The sequence below is a fragment of the Sceloporus undulatus genome, chromosome 2 (assembly GCF_019175285.1).
Source record: "Sceloporus undulatus isolate JIND9_A2432 ecotype Alabama chromosome 2, SceUnd_v1.1, whole genome shotgun sequence".
Lineage (NCBI taxonomy): Eukaryota > Metazoa > Chordata > Lepidosauria > Squamata > Phrynosomatidae > Sceloporus > Sceloporus undulatus.
In genome coordinates this window covers 79,218,401-79,241,239 of record NC_056523.1, presented here as the reverse complement: position 1 = coordinate 79,241,239, position 22,839 = coordinate 79,218,401, and the positions used below count along the sequence as shown (strand labels likewise).

General features: G+C 40.8%; 1 protein-coding gene across 4 annotated transcripts in view; it reads right to left on the bottom strand.

Moving 5' to 3' along the window:
• Positions 1 to 22,839, bottom strand: part of IP6K1 (inositol hexakisphosphate kinase 1) — a 47,858-nt gene that overhangs the window by 17,241 nt on the left and 7,778 nt on the right. Inside the window, exons 2-4 of one of the 4 annotated variants that reach the window (XM_042451327.1) lie at positions 6,005 to 6,110; positions 1,919 to 2,005; positions 1,190 to 1,536 (exon numbers count right to left, since the gene is read on the bottom strand). The exons of 1 other annotated variant lie outside the window; for it this stretch is intronic. In XM_042451327.1, the coding sequence (XP_042307261.1) occupies positions 1,190 to 1,412 (223 nt within the window). In that variant the 5' untranslated portion in view covers positions 1,413 to 1,536; positions 1,919 to 2,005; positions 6,005 to 6,110. The remainder of the gene's footprint in view (positions 1 to 1,189; positions 1,537 to 1,918; positions 2,006 to 6,004; positions 6,111 to 22,839) is intronic. 2 more of the 4 variants (XM_042451325.1, XM_042451326.1) reach the window with 2 other exon arrangements.

Genomic DNA, 22,839 nt, shown 5'->3' with positions numbered 1-22,839 from the left:
GTTGTCGCACACTTCAAGCTTTGTTTCCAAGCCCAAAAATGTTTTGGAAAGAATGTGAACACATTATGCACTCCTATCTGTTTCTGAACTTACACCATGTTTGTTTTTAAGAGACTGTGAGAGATGATCTCAGGGCCAAGCAGCTTTGCGCAACTAGACACAATAAAAAACCCTGAACATAACTCCTGAACAGTGACCTCCATAGGCAGGAAGTCCTAAGTGGCCATTTATTTAATTTATACCCCATCTTGCTCCCAGCATGAGATTCAAGGCACCTACTATAAAGCTAAACTTTTTACTATAGAATAACTACATTTTCAAATGGAACAGCTATCTTTTCCTGAAGATGTGAAATACAAATTCTTCTTTTGCATTCACTTACAACCATACAATTAAGGTCCAGTGAATAAAAACAAGAATACCTCCATGCGATGCAGTCTTCCAGCCACAGGCCCATGCAGGATGTATGTTTTCTGGCAGCAAACATCCGTGAGCTCAGTGATATATTTTTTACTTGCCACACCTAATTCTGCACCAGGAAGCTGCACACACTGAATGCCTCACATTATTTTCTCTGGAGGCTGAGGACACGGGACCATGATATAGCAACAGCAATAGCATTTCTATACTGCTTATCAGTGAACTAGCACTCCCTAAGTGGTTTACAATGTATACGCCAACTGCCCCCAACAAGCTTGGTACTAATTTTACTGACTTACGAAAGGATGGAAGGCTGAAAGGACCTTGCAGCTCTCCTCTATGATCAAACTTAGTGTTGTGGCTGCAATACCAGCATTTAACCACTGTGCCTCCAGGGCTCCTTGATTAGAAATTAAGCATGTGTAAGCCACACTACAGACTGCAACCTTGAGCAACCCTGTATCTAGGATACAGAAGTGAGATCTACTGGACTAAAAAGGGTTTATTCGAACTAAACATGCTCTGGACTGGGCTCTAAAACTACCTTTCACCAGCAACAACATTCTGTGAGATAAAACGTTTAGCAAACAATACATCCCAGCTGTCTCACAACATGAAATTATGGTTCTTGTAAACCCAGTCTCTTAAAAATACACGAGAGGATGTCACGTGGATCCTGCCTGTAACTATCAGGAGTAGATAAATCACAGATAATACCCAAAAGGTTCTGAATATCAGTAAGATTCTCCAAAGGTGTTAGGTGCCTCACCTTTGTACTCAGGTGTGAATTCCTTCATTTCTGGAGGCAGCGATTCATAGAAGCGCTGTTCTCTGGTGATGAGAGGCTTGCACACAGTGTGATCATCATAGCGCATCATGCTGCTGTGGCCACCCACTTGATGGATAAAAGGCTCCAGCAGGACCCCTCGGCCTCCTGTGTGGGTCGTGTTCTTGCCGTGCTTCCCCACCTCCATGGTTTGACAAACACACATTGCGTAGGACACCCGTCACACACTTGAGGCATGGAGAGAGCTGCATGGGGTGGAAGGAGCAGTTTCTCAAGGAGTGAAATCACCACCACTCAGAGAGCCCAGTAAGTAAACATGTGTCTGAAGTCTGCAAAACAGAGAAAATTCCATCAAGCTTGACCAGAAGCCCTAGGATCTTAGATGCACATACACACTTATACATGCAGCACATTCTTACTGCCTCCCAGAAAACTAGCCATAGTACTAGGTTTTCGCATGGTCCACCTGTAGATTACTCACAACCTACCTTTTTTGACAGCTGTATTACCTTTACTTCTGTTAGTGCTAAAGATGATTGAAAAGGGTTTGGAAGGCTTTTCTACAATCATCCCTTTACAAATTTTAGCATGTTCCTGTTGTCTTATTAGGACAAATGCCAGCAGATCCCAATGCAAGTGACATGTCACAGGCACTAGAGCTGTATCCAGGAGACCTGGAAATCACTACTGTCTCAGAGGTGCTCCAACTACCTTGGCCAGGTTTTCACTGGTCCTCCATGTCCAGAGAAGACGAGGCTGCTTGCTTGCAAGACATGTGTAGTGCAGGTCCTCTTGTATCTAGGATTGAAAACATCAAGCCTAACATTCTTCCTGGATTAAACAATAGATAGATTTACATCAAGTAATGGACTGTTGAAGATTTTAGCATTGTTTGCTGGTATTTTCTGGGGGGTTTGATTAACAATTCTTCGACTTTATAATTTGTATAGTATTGTGTTGTTCTGTGCATTTTTTTTGACCTTATATGGAGTTCTGACAGAACACCTAATTGAGCTGTTTATTCTCTCCTTTCTCAAAGGATATTAACCCTGGCTCTCAATCAAACTTTGCTGCAGCACCATCATTCAGCAGATGAATGAAACAGACTGTTGTTTATTTTGGAGTCTGTGCACTACACATATGGGTTCTACTCCAGCATACAGCCGTGTTTTGGAAGTTTCTGGAGCTAAGGATTTTGGTGAGAACCCTCTCTCTACTTCCTAATGCCAATGCTTTAAATTTAAGATGCCTTATTCTGGGGTCCTTTCACACTGCACAGATTTTAATATCACTATGACTCCCATTTTTCCAGACAGAAACCTGAGATTTGCAGTTTAGAGAGGGGCATTTGGAATTCTCAGCCAGGGAACTATAGTGCCTCCCAAAACTACAAGTCACAGGATTCCAAAAGACGCAACCACAACTGTTAAAGAAGAATCACTGTGCTACAACTGTGTAGTGTGAAAGGGCCCCTGGTGAGAAAATAGTCCAACATCTCATACTGTAGTTTCTATTGGCGTATGCTGCACATTTGTCCCAAATAAGGTATTTAAGGTATTTTTCAAATAATGGAAATGCTGCACAATCAGCTGGTTTTAGAAAGCATGTAAATACTACATGAATAACTGGGAGAAAGAACATTTTAAAAGAACCCAAGAGAACATAACCTTTTCCCTTAAAATGTCCCATTGTGGATAAGATAACTCTTACATATTCGATATTATTGGAAATGTAATGCAAAGTAATACCAAAGTATGGGATAATTTGGGGGGAATACTTTTTGTTTTTACAAAGCAATGTGTAACACACAAAGCTGGAAACTTGCATGGCACTTCTCAGCCCTTGCCTGTCATATGGTACTGCACATGTACATTTTCTAACACCTTCCAATTTAATTTTCTAATGTGACAGTTTCCTGCTTTTCACAAAACAGATTGTGCCAACCATACACCGAAACTTCCTTGAAGGGTACATGATTTATCATCCCTTTCACAGTAAAGACGTGCTTCCCATATCTCAACATGAGGCCAAAATAGAAGATGACTGAGGCAGAAAAAATGATTTCAGTCTACTCCAACTGCCAAACAGATAGGTAGCTATAGCAGAGCTCTGATTTGGCTAGTGATCCTGTGTTAAGCTGATCAGACTTGGGGAAAGTATCACAAGCTCAGGTGCTGATGTGTGTGTGATGGCTGTCCTACTTGTTGAGAAGACAATTTGTACATTTGAAACATGAATATATTCCCAGTTGCCATGAGGAATCTCTTCTTTATGTGGGGCATTTGATAAAGCAGGTGAAGGAGTAAGTCCCAGACATATAATAGGTGCCCATTTTTCAGGCATGCATACTGCACTTGGGTTGCAATTTAAATGCTACCATTCTTGCTATGAGACTGATGCAAGAATGAGAGGATGGAACAATTGCTACTGCCCAAGTCTTCATCCATTTTCTGACTGACAAGGTCTGTAACAGTTGGCCAAAGAGAAAGGCTATATCCTACAACAGATCTAGCAAGAGAGGTTACTGCTTCCAGAACACAAAATCATTCTCTTCTCTTCATTCCTCCTCCAAGCTACAAAACTATTCAATGCCTTAGATCTCAGGAGCAAGGATTCTGAATTTCGAAGGAAGCAGACTCAAAGGACTGAGGGGGTTCTCCTTTCAAAAGGCAGGATTCAATGCTATGAACTTGCTTTAGCCCTGCCTCCAAGATCATGAGCTACCATGCATTCTTTTCTTTGTTGTCAGGAATTAAGATGCTGTTCACAACTCATCATCAGACAATTGACATTTTAGGCAATAGTGGCTACATATATATCCATTTTAAAGTAAAAGATAAAATAGTTTCTTGTGGGTTTGGTTTTTTGGGCTATGTAGCCATGTTCTGGAAGAATTTATTCCTGACACTTCACCAGCATCTGTGGCTGGCAGCTTCAGAGAATATTGGCATGGAAGTGAGTGGGATATATATAAGGTATACTGTGTGACCCTCGGTTGAGAGGAACATCAGGAATAAACTCTTCCAGAACATGGCCACATAGCCCAAAAAACCCACAAAAAATTATGGATGCCGGCCGTAAAACCCTTCAACTTCACAAAAGATAAAATACTAGTATTATAAACAGTCCTTACATTATAATTCTGACACATTTAATCACATCAGCTCATGCTATAGATTTTATAAAATTGGATTCTTTGCATTTTAGCTTGTTTAAAAAGGCAGTTTCTTCAGGATGCAGTAGCTCAGCAGTTAAGACTCTGATTCTGACGACTGTAAGATCAGCAGGTCAGTGCGGTGAAACAGACGAACAGGAAGAAGTGGCTAGAACCGCTCCTGGCCCAATCACCCCAGAGCCCACTGCTGCAATCCCAAATGGATCACGGCAAGAAATGGAAAAAATCTGCTCCTTTTTGGGCTGCCTTAGTCGGCCCTGGCACAGCCTCATTGCAGCTTCTGTGTGGGTTGGGGCTGGGTCATGTAATCGCCACGTCCCCAAGCTGCGCAGAAGCTGGCTTTTTAAGCCTATCTGTTTTAGGCCTCAGCCGTTCGAGGCCCAAGCACTACATGATGGAGTGAGCTTCCATCACTAGTCCTAGCTTCTGCCAACCCAGCAGTTCAAAAGCATGTAAAAGTGCAAGTAGATAAATAGGTACCACTTCGATGGGAAGGTAACAGTCATGCTGGCCACATGATTCAGAGTAGTCTTTGATAATGCTGGGTCTTTGGCTTAGTAACGGAAATGAGCACCATCCCCTACAGTTGGACACAACTTGACAGCCTTGTCAAAGGGGAAACCTTTACCTTTAAAAGGATAGAAGCCCTACCAGCTGTTCAACTGCCCCTTGGGACTGATTCTTACTTACAACCAGAACATGAAAAACACTAGGCAAACTCCTGCACTTTTGGAATTCTCTAGAAGACTAGAAGAATTTCACATATGTAATGCAGACATCTGATCTTGACAGCTAAGCAGAGTCTGCCCTGCTTAGTAATCAGATGGGAGACCACCAACCAAGTGTTGTAGGTTATTTCAGAAGAAGGAATTGGCAAATCCACACCTGAGTATCCCTTCCCTAAAAAAACACTATGAAATTGCCATAGGTCAACAGGCAACTTGAAGACACATATGAACAATGCAGGTAGAAGCCGGCATGTGGATCTACTGAGATATTAGCCTGAATGTAACAAAATCACACTAGAGGATGAAAAGCAGGCCTGTACAATGTACAGCCCAGAGGCCGCATATGGCCTGCCACAGGATTTCAGGCAGCCTGTGAGCATGTTCCTCCGCCAGTCAGCCTCCTCCTGAGGAGAGGGCATGCAGAGGAGGGGGGCGGAGGGGTGAGCACTTGCCCTGCAAGTCTCCTTCGGCACCCAATTTTCTCCTGAGGAAAAGGACGGGCAGAGGAGGAGCAGGAAGAGGACAAAGACAGATGAACAGTCGCCCTGCCCTGCAAGGCTCCTCCACTGTTCTGCTTTCTGCTGAGAAGGCTGGGAGGAGGAGGGGGGCAAGGCTCCTCTGCCGCCTGGCTTTCTCCCAAGGAGAAGGCCAGGTGGCAACAGAGAAGATTCCTCCTCCAGCCTGCTTTGTCCTGAGAAGGCCAAGCAGAGGTGGCAGAGGAGGATGGGCGAACACCCACCCTGCAAGGCTTTTCTGCTGCTCAGCTTTTCCCTGGGAAGGACAGGTAGAGGAGGAAGAGGAGGATAGGCAAATGCTCCCCTGTAAGACTCTTCCTTTGCCTACTTTCTCCTGAGAAGGCAGAATGGCAGAAGTGGAAAAGGGGCAAATGCTCACCTCTCAAGGCTTCTCTGTCGCTCAGCCTTCTCTCGAGGGAAAGTTTGGGTGGAGGAGGAGGACAGGCAAGGCTGCTCTGCCATTCAAGTTTCTCCTGAGGACAGGGCTGGGCAGAGGAGGAGAAGAACGGAATTAATAGTAATTAATTACAATTAATATTATTAATATTAATAATTAATATTTAATTCAAACCTTTATGCGACCCAAAAAAGCTTAGCTTATTTTAATTTTGGCTCCCAACTACTGTCAAGTTGTGCAGGTCTGATGTAAAGGCCCCCTTTCTCCAGACCAGTGGCATCACTAGGGGGGTGCAGACCACACTGAGTGATACTCTTAAGGGGGATTGACACCACTACTCCTCAAACACCCTACCTTTTGACAGAAACAGGCTGTGGCATTCACCTGCTTCTCTTTAAAATACTTTAAAAGATGGTGGGAGTGGGGTGAAGTTCAGTGGGAGGAGAAAGGAGCGGCCCCAGAATTTTTTAAAATTAAATTTCAAAATTTTAATTGTTATTCTTTTTTAAAGAATTTTTATTCTTTTAAAATTTTCTTTAAAAACATCACATTTTAACAAAATCTTCACTATGTACTGTATATGTAAATACATTTAAATTGTGCATATGATATTGTAAATTGAAGGTATACTTTTAATTTTGCTAGTTGTTTATGTCACAACTATTAGCATTACATTCAGTGGTATATGGGAATTACAATTTACAAGTAACATTAGCGCAAGAAAGCATTATTAAGGATTCTGTATGGTGTGGTATGGGAGGAGGTCAATGGGGGTAGTGGTGACATCATGAGTTACTGCACCGGGTAAAGCCAACCCTAGTGACACTACTGCTCCTGACTAATATATTACTTTGTTGAGATTGCCAACGAATGTTACTTTCACAACCAATTTTTAAAAAAAACTTCAAATACTAAAGCAAAGTTTGAGATGGAACTGCTTAAGGAAAAGATACAATTCAACACCACCTGAACAATCAGATCAACCCCAGAAGATGCTTTTAAAAGCTTAAGGGGTGGAGGAGCTTAAGCCTTATACCAGTTATTCCATAAAAGAGAGATGCATATTAAATTATTTTTGTCTTATAAGATGAATTGCAAACATAAACAAAACTTATTTTTTGCCAGTTGTATTTTTGTGTCCTTAAGTCCACACGTGCCAAAATTCACATCCAGAATTCCAGATGAGGAGCCCAGTTTTAATGCATTGAGTACACTCATCCCTCCATATTTGCAGCTTTGATATTTGCGGATTTGATTATTCACGGATTTGATTAATATGTTCTCTCTAGGATTATCTAGGTCCTCCAGCACTTGTTTGATTGCTATGTTCTCTCTAGGAATATCTAGGTCCTCAACCCATCCACTGAACCTCTCTCTGCTCCTGTGTAATGCCAAGTCAATTAAGAACAAAACTCATATTTTATATGATTTGTTTACATCCTGATCTGGCATGGATAACGGAAACTTGGCTGGGGGATGATAGTAGCGTAATGTGGAGGCAAGCTCTCCCAGCCGGGTATACCGTCAGCAAGCAGGTGAGGGAAAGTGGGTGGGGGGAGGAATGGCTATAGTCCATAAGAACAACCTTATCTTGACCAGGATACCTCTCCGAAACTTAAAACCACATCAAGGATATGTACTTTTGCCTGAAGGCAAGGGATAGTCTAGGGGATTCTGTTGGTATACCGACCACCCTGTTGCTTAACAGACTCCCTAGCCAAGCTGACACAACTGGTCTTGGAGCTGATGTTGGAAACTCCCAGGCTTATCGTCCTGGGGGATTTCAACATTCCCCTCGAGATCAGTTCTTCAGGTCTAACAGGTGCAGCTTGGGAGTTCATGTGTGCCACGACCAACATGGGCCTATCCCAGGTTGTCTCTGGGCCTACGCATTGCACAGGTCATACCCTTAATGCGTTTTTTTGTTCGGAACAGGAACATCTGTGGGCAGAGGTCATTTCTACCTCCGCTCTGTCATGGACAGACCATTTCCTGGTCAAGGTTGGACTTAAGGCCATTCTTCAGGGCCCCCCTGGGGGTGGTGGACCTACTAGGTTCCAAAAAGCCTTAGAGGGTATAATGGGTGGTAGTGACGGTGATTCTGTCAAAGCCTTGGTATCCACCTGGAACAATGATCTTACTAAGGCTATAGACACTATCGCTCCTGAGCGTCCTTTCCAGCCTGCTTCTAATAGAAATCCTTTGTATACTGAAGATCTTAGAAGGATGAAATGGTCTGGACAACAACTAGAGCACCGCTGGTGTTAAGACTCGGCGCTTATCCGACAAGACACGTCATAGGACTTTTTTTAAAGCCTATCGAGTGGCAATAGATGCAGCAATAGATGCAGCAAAGAAGCGGAGGTTCTGTTCTGCATCTATTGCTCTGTGAAGTCTCGTCCAGCAGAGCTTTTCAAGGTGGTACGACTCCTTCCACCCTGAACCCCATTACAACCTACAGAGGCCTGCTGCAACGTTTTAATAACTACTTCACAGATAAAATCTCTCTGATAAGGGCTGACTTAGACGTATTAGTACAGAAACGAAAAGAGACGTGTCCAGTGGCTCCGTTAATGAGGTTTTATTGGATCAATTTTGGTCTATGAGTACTGAGGACGTAGAAAGGCTGCTCGGAAAGGTTAAAAAGACCACTTGCCCTCTTGATCTCTGCCCATCCTGGCTAGCTATCCAGGGAGGCGAGGCAACTTTGAGTTTATTAAGATCAATAATTAACACCTTCTTCAAGGAAGGATATTTTCCAGCCAGTTTAAAAATGGCTGTGGTTAAATAGCCTGGAGAGATTCAACTACTGGCCAGTTTCTCTTCTTCCGTTTTTGGGCAAGGTGATTGAGAGGGCAGTTGCAAACCAACTCCAAGCAGTCTTGGATGAAACCGATTATCTTGATCCATTTCAAACTGGCTTCAGGTCAGGATACGGAGTGGAGACTGCCTTGGTCGATGGTCTCCATCTGGGCATTGACAGGGGAAGTGTGACCCTGTTGGTGCTCTTGGACCTCTCAGCGGCCTTCGATACCATCGACCATGGTATCCTTCTGGAATGCCTGAAAGAGTTAGGAATCAGCGACTGTGTTGCAGTGGTTCTGGTCCTACCTCTTGGGCAGATTCCAGATGGTGTCACTTGGGGACAGTTATTTATCCAAGAGGGAGCTCAAGTCGGCTATTCCTCAGGGTGCAATTCTGTCCCCAATGCTGTTTAACATTTACATGAAGCCGCTGGGTTAGATAATCTGGAGACATGGGGCGGGGTGTTATCAATACTCTGATGACACCCAAATTTGTTTCTCTATGTCTCCGACTGCTTCCATGACCTAGCAAGGCATCTCCCCTCTGAATAACTGTCTGAGGTCAGTAATGGATTGGATGAGGGAAAATAGACTTAAGTTGAATCCAAATAAAACAGAGATACTCGCTATAGGAAACCCTGCACCGGGTATGGAGATATGTTCACCAGTCTTGGACGGGGTCACATTTCCCCTAAAGGACTGTGTCCGCAGCTTGGGGGTACTTCTGGATTTGTCGCTTCAGCTGTCTTCCCAGGTTGATGCGACAGCTAGGAGTGCCTGTTATCAGCTTCGGCTGATACACCAGCTGCGACCCTACCTGGAGCAGAGGGACCTAGAAACGATTGTACATTCACTGGTAACCTCTCGTCTTGATTTCTGTAATGCGCTCTACATGGGGCAACCCTTGTGCCAAGTTCGGAAGCTGCAACTGACTCAGAATATGGCAGCCAGGTTGGTTGTAGGTAAAGGTAATCCTCCCTATTACACCTATATTGAAATCTCTTCATTGGCTGCCTATTAGCTTCCAGGCTCAGTACAAGGTGTTGGTTATTACCTATAAAGCCCTACATGGCTTGGGTCTAGCATATTTGAGGGAACGCCTTCTCCCATACAATCCTTCCCATGCACTTAGGTCCTCTGGGAGGAACCTACTCCAGCCAAAGAAAACCAGGCTGGTGGTGACTTCTCAGAGGACCTTTTCAGCTGCCACTCCTAAAATATGGAATGACCTGCTGGAAGAGATCTGCCATATTTCATCTTTGAAGGCGTTTAAAAAGGCAATAAAGACGGATCTCTTCCAGCAGGCCTTTCCAGACTAACCTCCAGCTGAATTAACCAAATTGATCCATTCACTCTTTTACTGCCTCTCCTGATGGTCTCTTGGAAGAATTCGACCTGTGTCGATCCTTAGTTACAAAATTTGTAACTAAGGCGGGATACACACCGCCATATAGTACGTACTGTATACGTACTAGGGTTAGAAAGGGGCGGTGCTTCCGCACCCCCCTAACCCTAGTACGTATACAATACGTACAAGATGGCACCGGCCCTTCTACATGGCCGATGCCATCTTTACGTACTGGACGCATAGCGTCCAGACGTGTCGCGGCGCTAATGACGTAGCGAATGCACCCTTGGCGCTTCGCTACGTCATCCGTGCGCCGCAGAAAGAAGCTCCGAAATGGAGCTTCTTTTTGCTCCGCGCGGGAGCCGCGCGGTTTGGATGCTGCGGCTCCCTCACGGAGCAAATGGCGCCGGCGGGGGAACGCCGCAAAGCGGCGGTTTGTATCCCGCCTAAGTACCCTGTATTGGGGATATTGTATTGTGTCTTGATGTTTATGTGTAATTTTATCAGAAGGAGGGAAGGTTAAGAGAATTAGGGAAATTTTTATTATTGTCTGTATATCTGTTTTATTGGATTATTGTTACTTGCCTAGATGCCGGAAGGGAGAGGCAGGATATAAATAAATAAATTATTATTATTATTATTATGTCTGTGATCAATATATGCCGGAGGTTGACCACAGAATTGCACTGGAGGACCTACAGATGTTAGAGAAGTGTTCTGTTGCACTGAAAGACCTAGAGATTGACAATATTCTACAGTCGGCCCTTTTTATACACAGATTTTTTATACATGGATTCAAGCATCCACGGTTTGAAAATGTTAAAAAAAAGTATAAATTTCAAATATCGAACCTTGATTTTCCATTTTTTTAAAATAAAATTGTATATGTCATTATATTTAATGGGACTTGAGCATCCACGGATTTTATTATACATGGGGGATCTTGGAACCAAACCCCAGCGTATAACAAGTGTCCACTGTACTAGACATTTGTAGCTCCTCCAGTGCAGTTCTATGGTCAGAGTCTGTCGGAGGATGTTTTTGTTATTTGTGTTTTTTCCATATTAACGGGGGGTCTTGTGCCCCTAACCCTAGCAAATATGGAGGGACAAGTGTACTTACTATTTACATATGGATTCCAAAGTGTCTGCATCACACATAACAGCTTGGGTACTACAGAATTAGCTTTTGACTATTTTCTGTATGCAACCACACCTTGGCTCCCAAACAATATACAGCATTAAAAATAAAACACAGAAACCTCCATTATCCTTCAATCCTCAAATCCATTCCAAGGGGATATCCTTATGTTCTTATAGTATTTTGGTGGCTGCCAAATGAAAAACATTACTAACACCTAAATGACTACTGAAAACATTAATTTCTCTGGTCCGTTTTGCAAAGACAACTCCTCTCCACAAAACCACTTCACTACAAGTAAACAAACAGAAACCTCTGACCTAATCAAAACATGAATTTGGGCTGAGGAGCATTAACAAGAAATGGGGAGGGGGTGGGTTAAGCATCTGACCATCATCCTATAACCCTACAGATAAACCAATACTCCCTATACATAAGTGATAGCTGTTTCAGCCATATGACCTTGTCTGCAATTTGCTGTCATCTGTTTAAGTCCCTGCTACAAATCTCTCATCTGAAAAGGTGAGCTTGGCAGATACCTGGGACAGGGCGTTTTGTGTGGCAGCACCCTACTGTGGTGCCCTCCTCATTAATCATCCATTGGACAGCTACCATTCTTCTGCCAGATTTTTAATTGTTAATGCCATTCTCTGACCCCATTGCTGCTCTGGTTTTACTTTAATCAAGATTTTTTCCCCTTTTCTTTTTTATTTAGACACCACGGAGACCACTTACTAAGTAGCATGCATTTCCTAAATAGACAAATAAACAAATATGGGTTGACCTATCACAACTGCAAAACTATTAGACTCTTTGTAGCTACCTAATAGATGTCCAATCTCAATAATTAATTTAGAAAGTAAAGCTTGAGAGACCCAAAAATGAAGTTACAATTCTTTAAGTAACTAAGTAAAATGTGATGTGACAAATATACTGGTGCTTGGCTTAGAGGTTTATATGGATTTAAACCAAGGAGAAAGGTTTATTCATTCTTTATGTGCTTGTATACATTACATACATTAATATCTATAGTATAAATCCAGCTCTTAGTAGTCTTAAAATAAAGCAAATCCATGCCAGAAATGGCATAAGAGAGAAGCATTACTGAAATAATAAATGCCTGCCACATAAATACATTTCTTTAATTAGATAACAATCAGTTCTATTCAGCATTTCATTACAATAATATTTTGCTTGATTTACAAGGAACATTGAAATATTCTTTGACTTCTAAAGTGCTTTCAAGGTTGAAAATGCAGAGGAAACCAAAGCACTGAGTTTGCAAGACCTGAGCAGGCTGTTAATAACAGGCTCTTAGATATCTCTTATTCATATGACTACCATAAGTAAAAGCTTACTTGATAGTATATAACATCAACAAAGGCAGGCTAATAACTCATTCAGAGTGCAAGCTGCATTTAACCAGCATACAAAACCAGTCAAGCAAAGTCACAATTCTATTATTCGAGAAGCTGAAAGCTTCTCCTTCACGTACTTTCCCTGTCCCCAATGGGACAGACTTTAAAACAGCATACACTAACAACATGCTGGGCAATCTTGCACCCAGTCAACATATACTGGCTTCAACAAGTGCAGAACAATTTCAGGGTATTGATGTGTCACAGGAGATCAAATTCTACTTTAGTGGATCATAAGGCTGTCAACAAATAATTGGGAACTGCTGATAAAGCCCATTCCTTCTGACTGCTAGACATAACTGGAGACAAACCATGCTAAGGGGACGCTGTAAGATCAAAGCCACGGAGAAGGTGGACTAGGAACTCCAGTGCAAGAAACTGGTGAATTTGCACTTTTGGAGAGGAAGGGGAAAAATAATCAGTTAAGAAGTGAAGATCTTCACCAGGCATAGGAAGTCAAATATAGTGCTGAATGGACTACAAATTCCAAAGTTGGATTTATTTCATTTACTAAATATTTCTATCCTGCTCTATATCACAATTATTCTAGTACTTTGATTTGTATATATTGCTTGGATCCAACCTGTTATTCTATCTCCCATATTCATCCTTTTCAAAATTTCTGAAATCACATTCCAGTTCACATTATCAAATGCCTTCTGAAAATCAATTAATATCAATGCTATTTTTTTTCTCATTATGTAGCTCATGTTCTATTAGGTCTAAAACACACCTTACATTATCCTTTAAATGCCTTTTGGGGAGGTATCCACGTTGGTCCTCGTGTATCCAAATGTTCAACACTTATTTCTGTACCATCTTTCTTAATTAATGTAATATTTGCTTCTTCTCAAGTGTGTGGTAGAGTATCCTTTTTGATGTCATTCATTAAGTCTGTCAACAGGCTTATCGGTATATCTTGTAAATAATGTATTGCTGTCAGGGCATCTGGGCCTGGGGCTTTGCCATTTTTACTTCTTTTAATCGCTTCTATTATTTCATTTTGTGTTATTGATTGGGTCAAAAATAGCCTTTATTCTTCATTTATGACAGGAATATCACATTCCTGTCATAGGTATTTCTTAATTTCCTCACTGTCTATATTTTTATCTTTAAACAGCTCTGAATAATATTTCTCAAAACCTTTTATAATTTTTCTTTACTCAATATAAATCTTTTTCCCTTCGTTAATTTTTGTTATTAATCTATTTTCTCTTTCTTTTTTCATTTTTCTTACCAGCCATGTGTTTGGTTTGTTGGCATTTTGGAAATAACCATGTTTAATATATCTGTACCTTACTCTCTTTTGTTAGGTCCTTGGTTACCGTATTTGTTTTCTTAAAGTTTTAATTCTTAAAGTACCTTTTTATTTTGAGGTTTCTAATGTGTTTCTTGTTCTTTATTTCAAATTTCCTCATTGATCTTTTGCATTCTTTTTTCTCTTTGATTTTTTAGTCTAATGTTTTGTTGAATGAAAAACCCCTCATGATCGCATTTGAAGCATGCCAGATCATCTTCTTATCTGTAATTTCCTTAAAATATCTTATCTAAAGTATAGTTTGCTTTTTCTATTATATTCGTATATTTAAGTAAGTCACCATTTAATTTCCAAATGAAATCTTGAGATCTATTTGTTTTTACGGTTAACGAAATAGTGGTGTAATGGTTTGAGCACTGGAGTACCACTCTGGAGACCAAGGATTGACTCCTCACTTGTCCATGGAAACTCACTGAATGACCTTGGCCAGGTCACTCTCTCTCAGCCTCAGAAGAAGGCAAAGGCAAATCCCTTCTGAATAAATCTTACCAAGAAAACCTAATGACAGGTTTGCCTTAGCTCAGGGTCACCAGAAGTCAGAAACACCATGAAGGCAAACAACAAGAAAGAGTGATGTAATAGTCACCAAAGGCAAGAAATCTCCCAAACAACTTTCAGAAAGCACATTGTCCACAGTCCAGCAATACCGTTATCTCCAGAATGGGAGCAGGCATGTGAAAGTACTTAACAAATTGCTTCACTTCTTTTTCCAGTGGAGCACTGACCTTTATTTAACAGCAAAAAATAAAAAAATAAACCCCTTCAGAAATGATGTGTAATGCAATACATCCACCTAATGTACAGTATATTATCTTTACCTACTAATAAATCCATCTGTATATCTAGGTCTTCATCTATCCTACTACATCTTTAATAACTTACAGTATATTTAGGGATATTCCAGCCCAAAATATATTTCAGGCCCCATGTCCAGGTACTTGTTTCTTAGTGTTATAACACAGCAGTATTAGCACAAGATCACACCAACAAAGACAGGTTCTATTTACAGTTCTCCCTATACAGCATGATTCTGGAAGCTTACTTTTACATTGCAGAGTTTTCAAGATATGTTTCTCATCTTCAGCCTTCAAAAAGGCTAAGAGCCAATTCACGTAACTGCTGAGGCCATGGCATTTGGCAGGAAAGGTACTTGAAAATCCTGCATGGGCTAGCTCCATATTCATATTCTGTTGTGTGCATCTGTGACTGGGAATATGAATCAGTTTCTGTTATGTCATTACAAATTCTGTTTTTTATGACTCTCCCAATATAATTGGCAGCTCTAGCCAGGGAAGGTTTTTGAAATAGATTTGTTTTAAACTGTTTTAATCCTACAGATTGTTTAATTATATTTTAACAGAAATATTGTATATGTTTTACCTATCTGTTTTCATCTCTATATATTTTAATTTCTGTAAGCTGTCTCAAGTTCCAGAGGCCCTTGGAGGTGCTTAATTTGGTGGAGAATATGGGGCCAAAATGAGATACAGTATAGCCAGCATTTTGCACTACAAAGCTAGAAATACTCGGTCAGATCTATCCATTCAGTCTAGAATTATATATTCTTGCTGTCAGAAGAAACCTAAGGTCTCTGACGCATTATTTCCTATCATGCCACCAGATTCTTTTGAGCTGGAGTTGCCTGGATTGAATCCAGGACAGTCTGCATGTAAAGCATGTACCTGAGACTAAAATATGGTTTATCACCACTTACTACTTGCAGCAGAGTAAACTGTGTGCATGAAGTGAGAACAAATGGTTATCTGAGACTCTGTTATAGAGAATGAGCTTAGATATCCCTCTGCTTGAAAAAAGGGCAGAAATAACATTTCGGAGGTACAATACTGATCCATCAACAGTTATTTCAGTATGTTCAATCCAAATTTGAGAAAATAATTCATGATGCTGTGCAAATCCAGACACAGATGCTCTCTCACAACAAACCTGAGATGGAATCTACAAATAAAACATAAAACAAACTACAGGTTCTGTCTCTGCAGCAGCACCTGTGCCTATGTTCATACCCCATGATAATAAACCATGAAGGAAAGTTATTTATCCGCAGCAAGCCATGATTCTCATGGATCCCTGTCTTACCATGCTCAGTGAATATGCCTTATGAGAGGTTGGACCAATTTAAGCTGCATTTTCTCCAAGAAATCATGCTTCTACATAGAGATGTGAAGTGATGATACATGATGTACTCTACACAAAAATCTTTTACATTCTGGTTGTGTTAATAGTACACTACTTTACGCATCTGTCTATACAAACCAAACATGGAGGCAGAGGGAAACAGCAGCAGAAATGATTATGCAATTCTCTATTTAGGTGATTATTACTCTGTTCCATTTTTCTTGCATTTCAAATGAATAGCAGCTATAAAGATTTGAGAGAAGTTATTTCTGGTTTACCACAGGTCTCTACCAAGTGTCTTAATATTTTACGGCAATAAAACCTATCAGAAGTCAACTTACTGCATGTTACTCAAATCACAAAAAATTTACCAAACATGCACTGGTTGCTGAAGATCAATAAACAAGTAGATTTTGAGATCTGTTTTCCTCTTATTCTAAAAAACTATAAATGGAAAAGATTATGCAGTCAAAGAGAAGCTTCCCAAACTGTACACCAGAAAATTTGTTTTAATTGTGGGGGGAACCTATCACTATTATAAACTCTATAAATTAGTATAACACTGATTATTTTTGTACAAACCAAGCTTTTAAATTGCATCTTGTTACATTAATAGAGAATAAGCCCTATCTAAGTCAGTGGGACTTATTTCCATGTCAACATGCTTAAGATTACACTGCATGATTGCAAACCCGAATACACATACACACTTACTTGAGCCAAGTCCTGTTGAAATATGTACAACAATTAAATTTAAACGCATTATAATTTTTGAAATTGGTATGTTTCTACCAATCCATTAAAGGCTTCCACCCCCCTCCCTTACACCCACACAAAAGATACTGACAGAATGTCTAATACTATCTAAGAAATTATCACATATATCATCGACAGTACTTGCTTTGTGGAAATAAGGGCTGTGAACACAATTCAGGTGTCTTCAACACGATGTGCACCCTGTTCATGGCTTTGCAATACAATCAGTCCACTACTCCCAGGAGGAAGAAAGAGAGAATAAATAACAGACTGGCCTGAAAAACTATTTATAGGAAAGGGTGTGAGAAAGGACTTAAGGGTGATTTCATATGACTTATTTGACTAACAGTCTGAAACATATGCTTTCCCCAGAGCTTTCTGTTTGTTTAACCTCAGCCATGTTACAGCAAGAGGCATCCCACAACTGTCTTTCTTGCTAAGAAGTTGCACCGTGCCCAACTGACTCAGATTTAAGATCTAAATCCTGAAAACCAGGTTGAGAGCATCTGAGTAAAAATTAAGGGGGAGGCAAACAACAACGATGTCATTGTAGGGGTGTACTACAGACTTCCAAGTCAGACTGAGGACTTGGATCATGCTTTCCAGGCACAAGTGATTGCAAATTCAGAAAGGGGTAATAGCGGATTTCAACTATCCTAGTATTTGTTGGAAGTCAAACTCTATCAAAAAAGGTCCAAAAAATTCCTCACTTGCCTTGCAGACAAATTCATTATCCAGATGGTGAAAGAGGCAACTAGGGGATCAGCTATTTTAGATCTGTTCCTAACCAACAGTGATGACCTGGTTAATGGGGTGGAAGTGGCAGGATGCTTAGGTGGGAATGCCCATGCATTCCTGGAGGTTGTTATACAGTGGGAAGGGGAAGTCAAGCGTAGTCAGACATTCATTCAAGACTTTTAAAAAGCTGACTTCAGTACACCTAGGGTAATTCTGACAGTGATGACATGGACAGGAATACTAAAAGACATGGTGGTTCATGAGGAATGTGAGGGTTTTTTTTAAAAAAAAAAGTGGGATACAGAAGCCACAAATTCATACAGTTCCAGTGAGAAGGAAATATTGGAGCTGTCTAAAGAAAACCAGGATGAATGTCTAAAGAACTTTAAAATGAAGTTGAATGCTTTTATTGTTACAGATTAGCATGTAAATCACTTCCTCTCCACCAAAAGTATATATACTCCACTCTGTTCCATGCCAGCATCCTCTGAAGATGTCAGCCACAGCTGCTGGCGAAATGTACAGAAAGAACCCAGAACAGACAGAATGTCTGTATTTTCTTGTCTGAACATCGTTTCTTCACCCACAGGCAATCTCTATCCCAAACATATTTGCCTCTGTCACTAGAAATTTCATAATGACAACTTACAGTAAAAGTTTCTAGTCTGTCTTGCCATAGGAATGCCATTTTATAAATCACAGAAGCAGATAGTGCCTCTCTTAAAGAGGTGCCAGTCTGAATCTTGAGATGGTGATCCCATCACTGTTGTAGGATATGGAAGGAAACCTTTTCCAAATCCTGCACAAAGCAGGTACAAAAATCTATCTGTGCAGCAGAAAGCAGAACCTCAAAACAATAGCCAGAAACAATGCAGACCAACACGCATGGCCAAACTGGGTGGATCTAGAGCAGAGGTTCCAATTAGGACCTGAGTTGTTGGCTGCAGTCTTAGGTAATGATGGTAGCAACCAGGTGTACACATGCATTGCTTTCCACTTTATTGTAGGACATGTCTCCTCAGTATGAGTCATCTTACATGAATTGCCTTGTTAGCATCTTTCTTCAATCACCAGCTACATCCTTGCAGCATAATGAGTTTTATGGATAGAGTGGGGGTGGGAAGAAAGGGGGAGAAGCTAAGCTTGAAGAAAAATTAACAGTAATATTTTACGTAACATAATTCCTTAAGCACCCTGCCCCCACTCCTAAAATAACTTGGTTCCATTAAATGAAAGGTGTGGGGGGGAGTAAAGTGGAGAGAAGATGAAGACAATTTTATTTATGCAATTTTCATTATGTTACTCATTACTTTTCAGAAACAAACAAAATCTAACAAATGGACTACATTTAGGGGAAAAACCTGAAATAAAGCACTGTAGCCCCCCCCCCGCCCCCACCCCAAAGAAGTAGTACTGAATAAACATCTTGTTCCTTTTCTTTCTTTTTGGGGGAGGTTTCTCAATTATTTAATTTACTCAACTGCAGTTGGGGGGGGCTTACATCATTATCAATTGTTACATGGTTTGCTAAAGTAATGTTATGCCCTCATTACCTCCCAAAGTAACATGTTATAGCTGTCATTTATCACTTATAAGTTCTGGGGAACGGTGTAGTAGAGGATAAATGATGTTCATTTTGAGAAGGAATTGTGGTAGGTGGTTTGCATTATTATCGCCATCATTTTTTAAAATGATTTCAGTTATTTCCTCACATTTTACAAATATAATTGGTGCTGAAATACTGATTATTAACAGCCTCTGCTATCAGCAAAACTGCAAGAAAAAAACAATGCCAAACAGAGGTTTAAGTGTCCCATCCCAGCTGCTGTACCTTGTAAGACAGCCCCTTTCTCAGTGATGCATGCCATTTCCATTTATGCTTCACTGCCACAGGTACAACAGAAGAAGCCTGCAGAATGCAAACCCCCAATACACACCTGGTTAGTGAAAATCAATGTAAATTTGACATACATCTTAAACGTGGTATGGGTTGCCGTGTTACAATACTCATCGGCAACTGAAGTCATAAATGACAGAATTCCCTTATCAGAGTTCAGGTTCCAGAGCTAGCAATCACTTTTCTGAAACAAACAGTCTTTTGACCAGCCTCCCTTGCACTTTATTCCCTCACCCACAATAGTAAATATGCTCTCCTGGCCTTAAACACTGTGAACTTTCTCCAGATATTGCCTCTCTCACTAGCCTCTTTTTATTTCATTTTCTTATCTCTGCCACTCCTTTTCCTGGATAGTTTCCTTTGTTCTTTCACAGGAATAACCTATATAATGCCCTGAATAAGTAGCACACATTGGAAGAACAGGACTTAATCTTGATCAGAGTTGTGTACTGTAATGCTAAAGTATTGTTGTTATATATCATCAAATCATTTCCAACTATGGCAACCCTAAGGCAACCTATCACAGGGATTGCTGAGGCTGAGAGTATGTGATTCATCCAACATTAACCAGTGGGTTTTCATGGTTGAGCAGGGAATCGAACCGATATCCAGGATGCTCAATGCTCAGGCCACTATAGTATACCATGCTTGCCTAAGTATAAGGAAGTAAAATTCTGTACTACATATTTAATGTAGTACAGTGAGATATTGGAATCCACTGGGGTTTGGTTCCAGGATGCCCCACAGATACCAAAATCCATGGATGCTGAAGTCCCTTTAAATACAAATAAAATGGTGTCCCTTATATAAAACAGCAAAATCAAAGTTGCTTGACATAGATGCTTGAATCCATGGATAAAAAAAAAATCTACGGATATGAAGGACTGACTGTATGCCATTTAATTCTTAGTCAATTCCCTGTTCTGTGTTCTTCCTTCATCCTTCTTACTTCTACCCCTCTGGTTACTGTTGAACTCCAGCTCCCGATGTATGCAAATTTGATAACTAAGTCTTTGGATGACAGAATTGGGGGCATACTTATCAAATCTGCAGATGACACCAAATTAGGAGGAATAGCTAATACCCCAGAGGACAGGTTCAAAATTCAAAATGACCTGAATAGACCATAAAGCTGGGCCAAAGCTAACAAAATGAAATTCAACACGGAGAAATGTAAGGTATTGCACTTAGGGCGGGAAAATGAAATGCACAGATATAGGATCATGGGGGACATCTGTCTGAACAAGACAATGTGTGAAAGGGATCTAAAAGTCCAGACCACAAGTTGAACATGAGTCAACAGTGTGATGCAGCAGCTAAAATGGCCAATGCAATTTTAGGCTGCATCCATAAAACTATAGCATCTAGATCAAGGGAAGTAATAGTGCCACTGTATTCTGCTTTGGTCAGACCCCACCTGGAATATTGTGTCCAGTTCTGGGCACCACAATTCAAAAAGGACATTGAGAAATTGGAGCGTGTCCAAAGGAGGGCGACTAAAATGGTGAAGGGTCTGGAAACCATGTCCTATGAGGAACAACTTAGGGAGCTGGGGATGTTTAGCCTGGAGAAGAGAAGGTTAAGAGGTGATATGATAGCCCTGTTTAAATATTTGAAGGGATGTCATATTGAGGAGGGAGCAGGCTTGTTTTCTGCTGCTCCAGAGAGCAGGACCCGGAACAACGGATGCAAGCTGCAGGAAAAGAGATTCCACCCCAACATTAGGAGGAACTTTCTGACAGTAAGGGCTGTTCAACAGTGGAACACACTCCCTCGGAGTGTAGTGGAGTCACCTTCCTTGGAGGTCTTTAAACAGAGGCTGGATGGCCATCTGTCGGGGATGCTTTGATTGTGATTTCCTGCATGATAGAGGGTTGGAGTGGATGGCCCTTGTGGTCTCTTCCAACTCTATGATTCTATAATTCTGTCTTCTCTGTCCCTTATTTTCTCTACATCCCAAGACTTTAGCCACTATCTTGAGAGGTTTTCAATTCCAGCCAAATGCACTCAAGGAAGCCAAACTCCAGAAAGGTCAAGCACCGATGGTGGGTTCTAAGAATAGTAGTATCTGTTGGACCTCTCCTAGAAGAAAATTACTGTAAACAGAGGATGGGCAATTGAAGCTCTCAAGACGTTTCAGTTGCAACTTCTCTCAGCCCTAGCCAGCCCAGCAAACAGTGAGAGACATCAGGAGCTGGAGTTCAATAACCAGAGAGGTAGAAAATGACTTGAAGGCACACAACACACACACACAGTTATCCATTAGCACTTACATACTTTTTTGTCATTGTGTGTTCAAGTAGTTTCCAACTTATGGCAACCCTAAGGCAACCCTATCATGGGGTTTTCTTGGCAAATTTCTTCAGTATGCTATTGCGATCCTCGGAGACTGGATGTTTGGTGACTGAGACTGAGTTTGGACAGAAAATGTTAGAAGACCTAAGTCAGAGCTGGGGAATCTGTGGCCCTATATTGTTGAACTACAACTCTCATCAGGCCAAGCCAGCGTAACTGCTGATGAGAGATAATGCAAGAAGCAGTCCAACATTTGGCAGTGTACATGTTCTACAGGCTTGAAAGAGGTAATCTCAAATCATATCAGAAATGCACACAGAAAGTTGGTACCAGCACAATTAATCATGAATTATCACCAATTCATAGGAGATTTGATTATAAATCAGAAGATGTAGCATAAAGATCTTCATGAGTTGTAGCTGAATTTTCAGCTGCAGTTTATAAAAATATTCAGGCTATGTAGTTCCTGATCTTGTCCTACTCCTCTGTCACAAATCACAGATACCTACACACTTTCTTCCTCAACCAGCCAGAACATTTCAGGGGCTTTATCCCCAACTTCCAAAAACTTTACAAACGTGAGCAGAAGCTGTCCTTATAGAGGTCACATTGGAAAAATAAAAACATTTTGATGCAACAGTACTGAAACCATTTCATGGTAAAATAAATGTATGGATACACACACTTTCTTCTAAAGTGGCTTACTAGTGTTTTGGCATGACACCTAACAGAAAAGGAAACATTATTTTTACTTTTCTTGTTTTCCTGAAAATGAGACACTGAGAACTCATACAGTATTAAAAGTTATACAATGAACCGTTTTATCGCTTGTATTTTTAGGTAATATTGTATCTTGTTGATTTTTTGTTGTAATCCTGCCTCGATCCGCAGGGAGAGGCGGGTAATATAAATATATTATTATTATTATTATTATTATTATTATTATTATTATTATTATTATTATTAT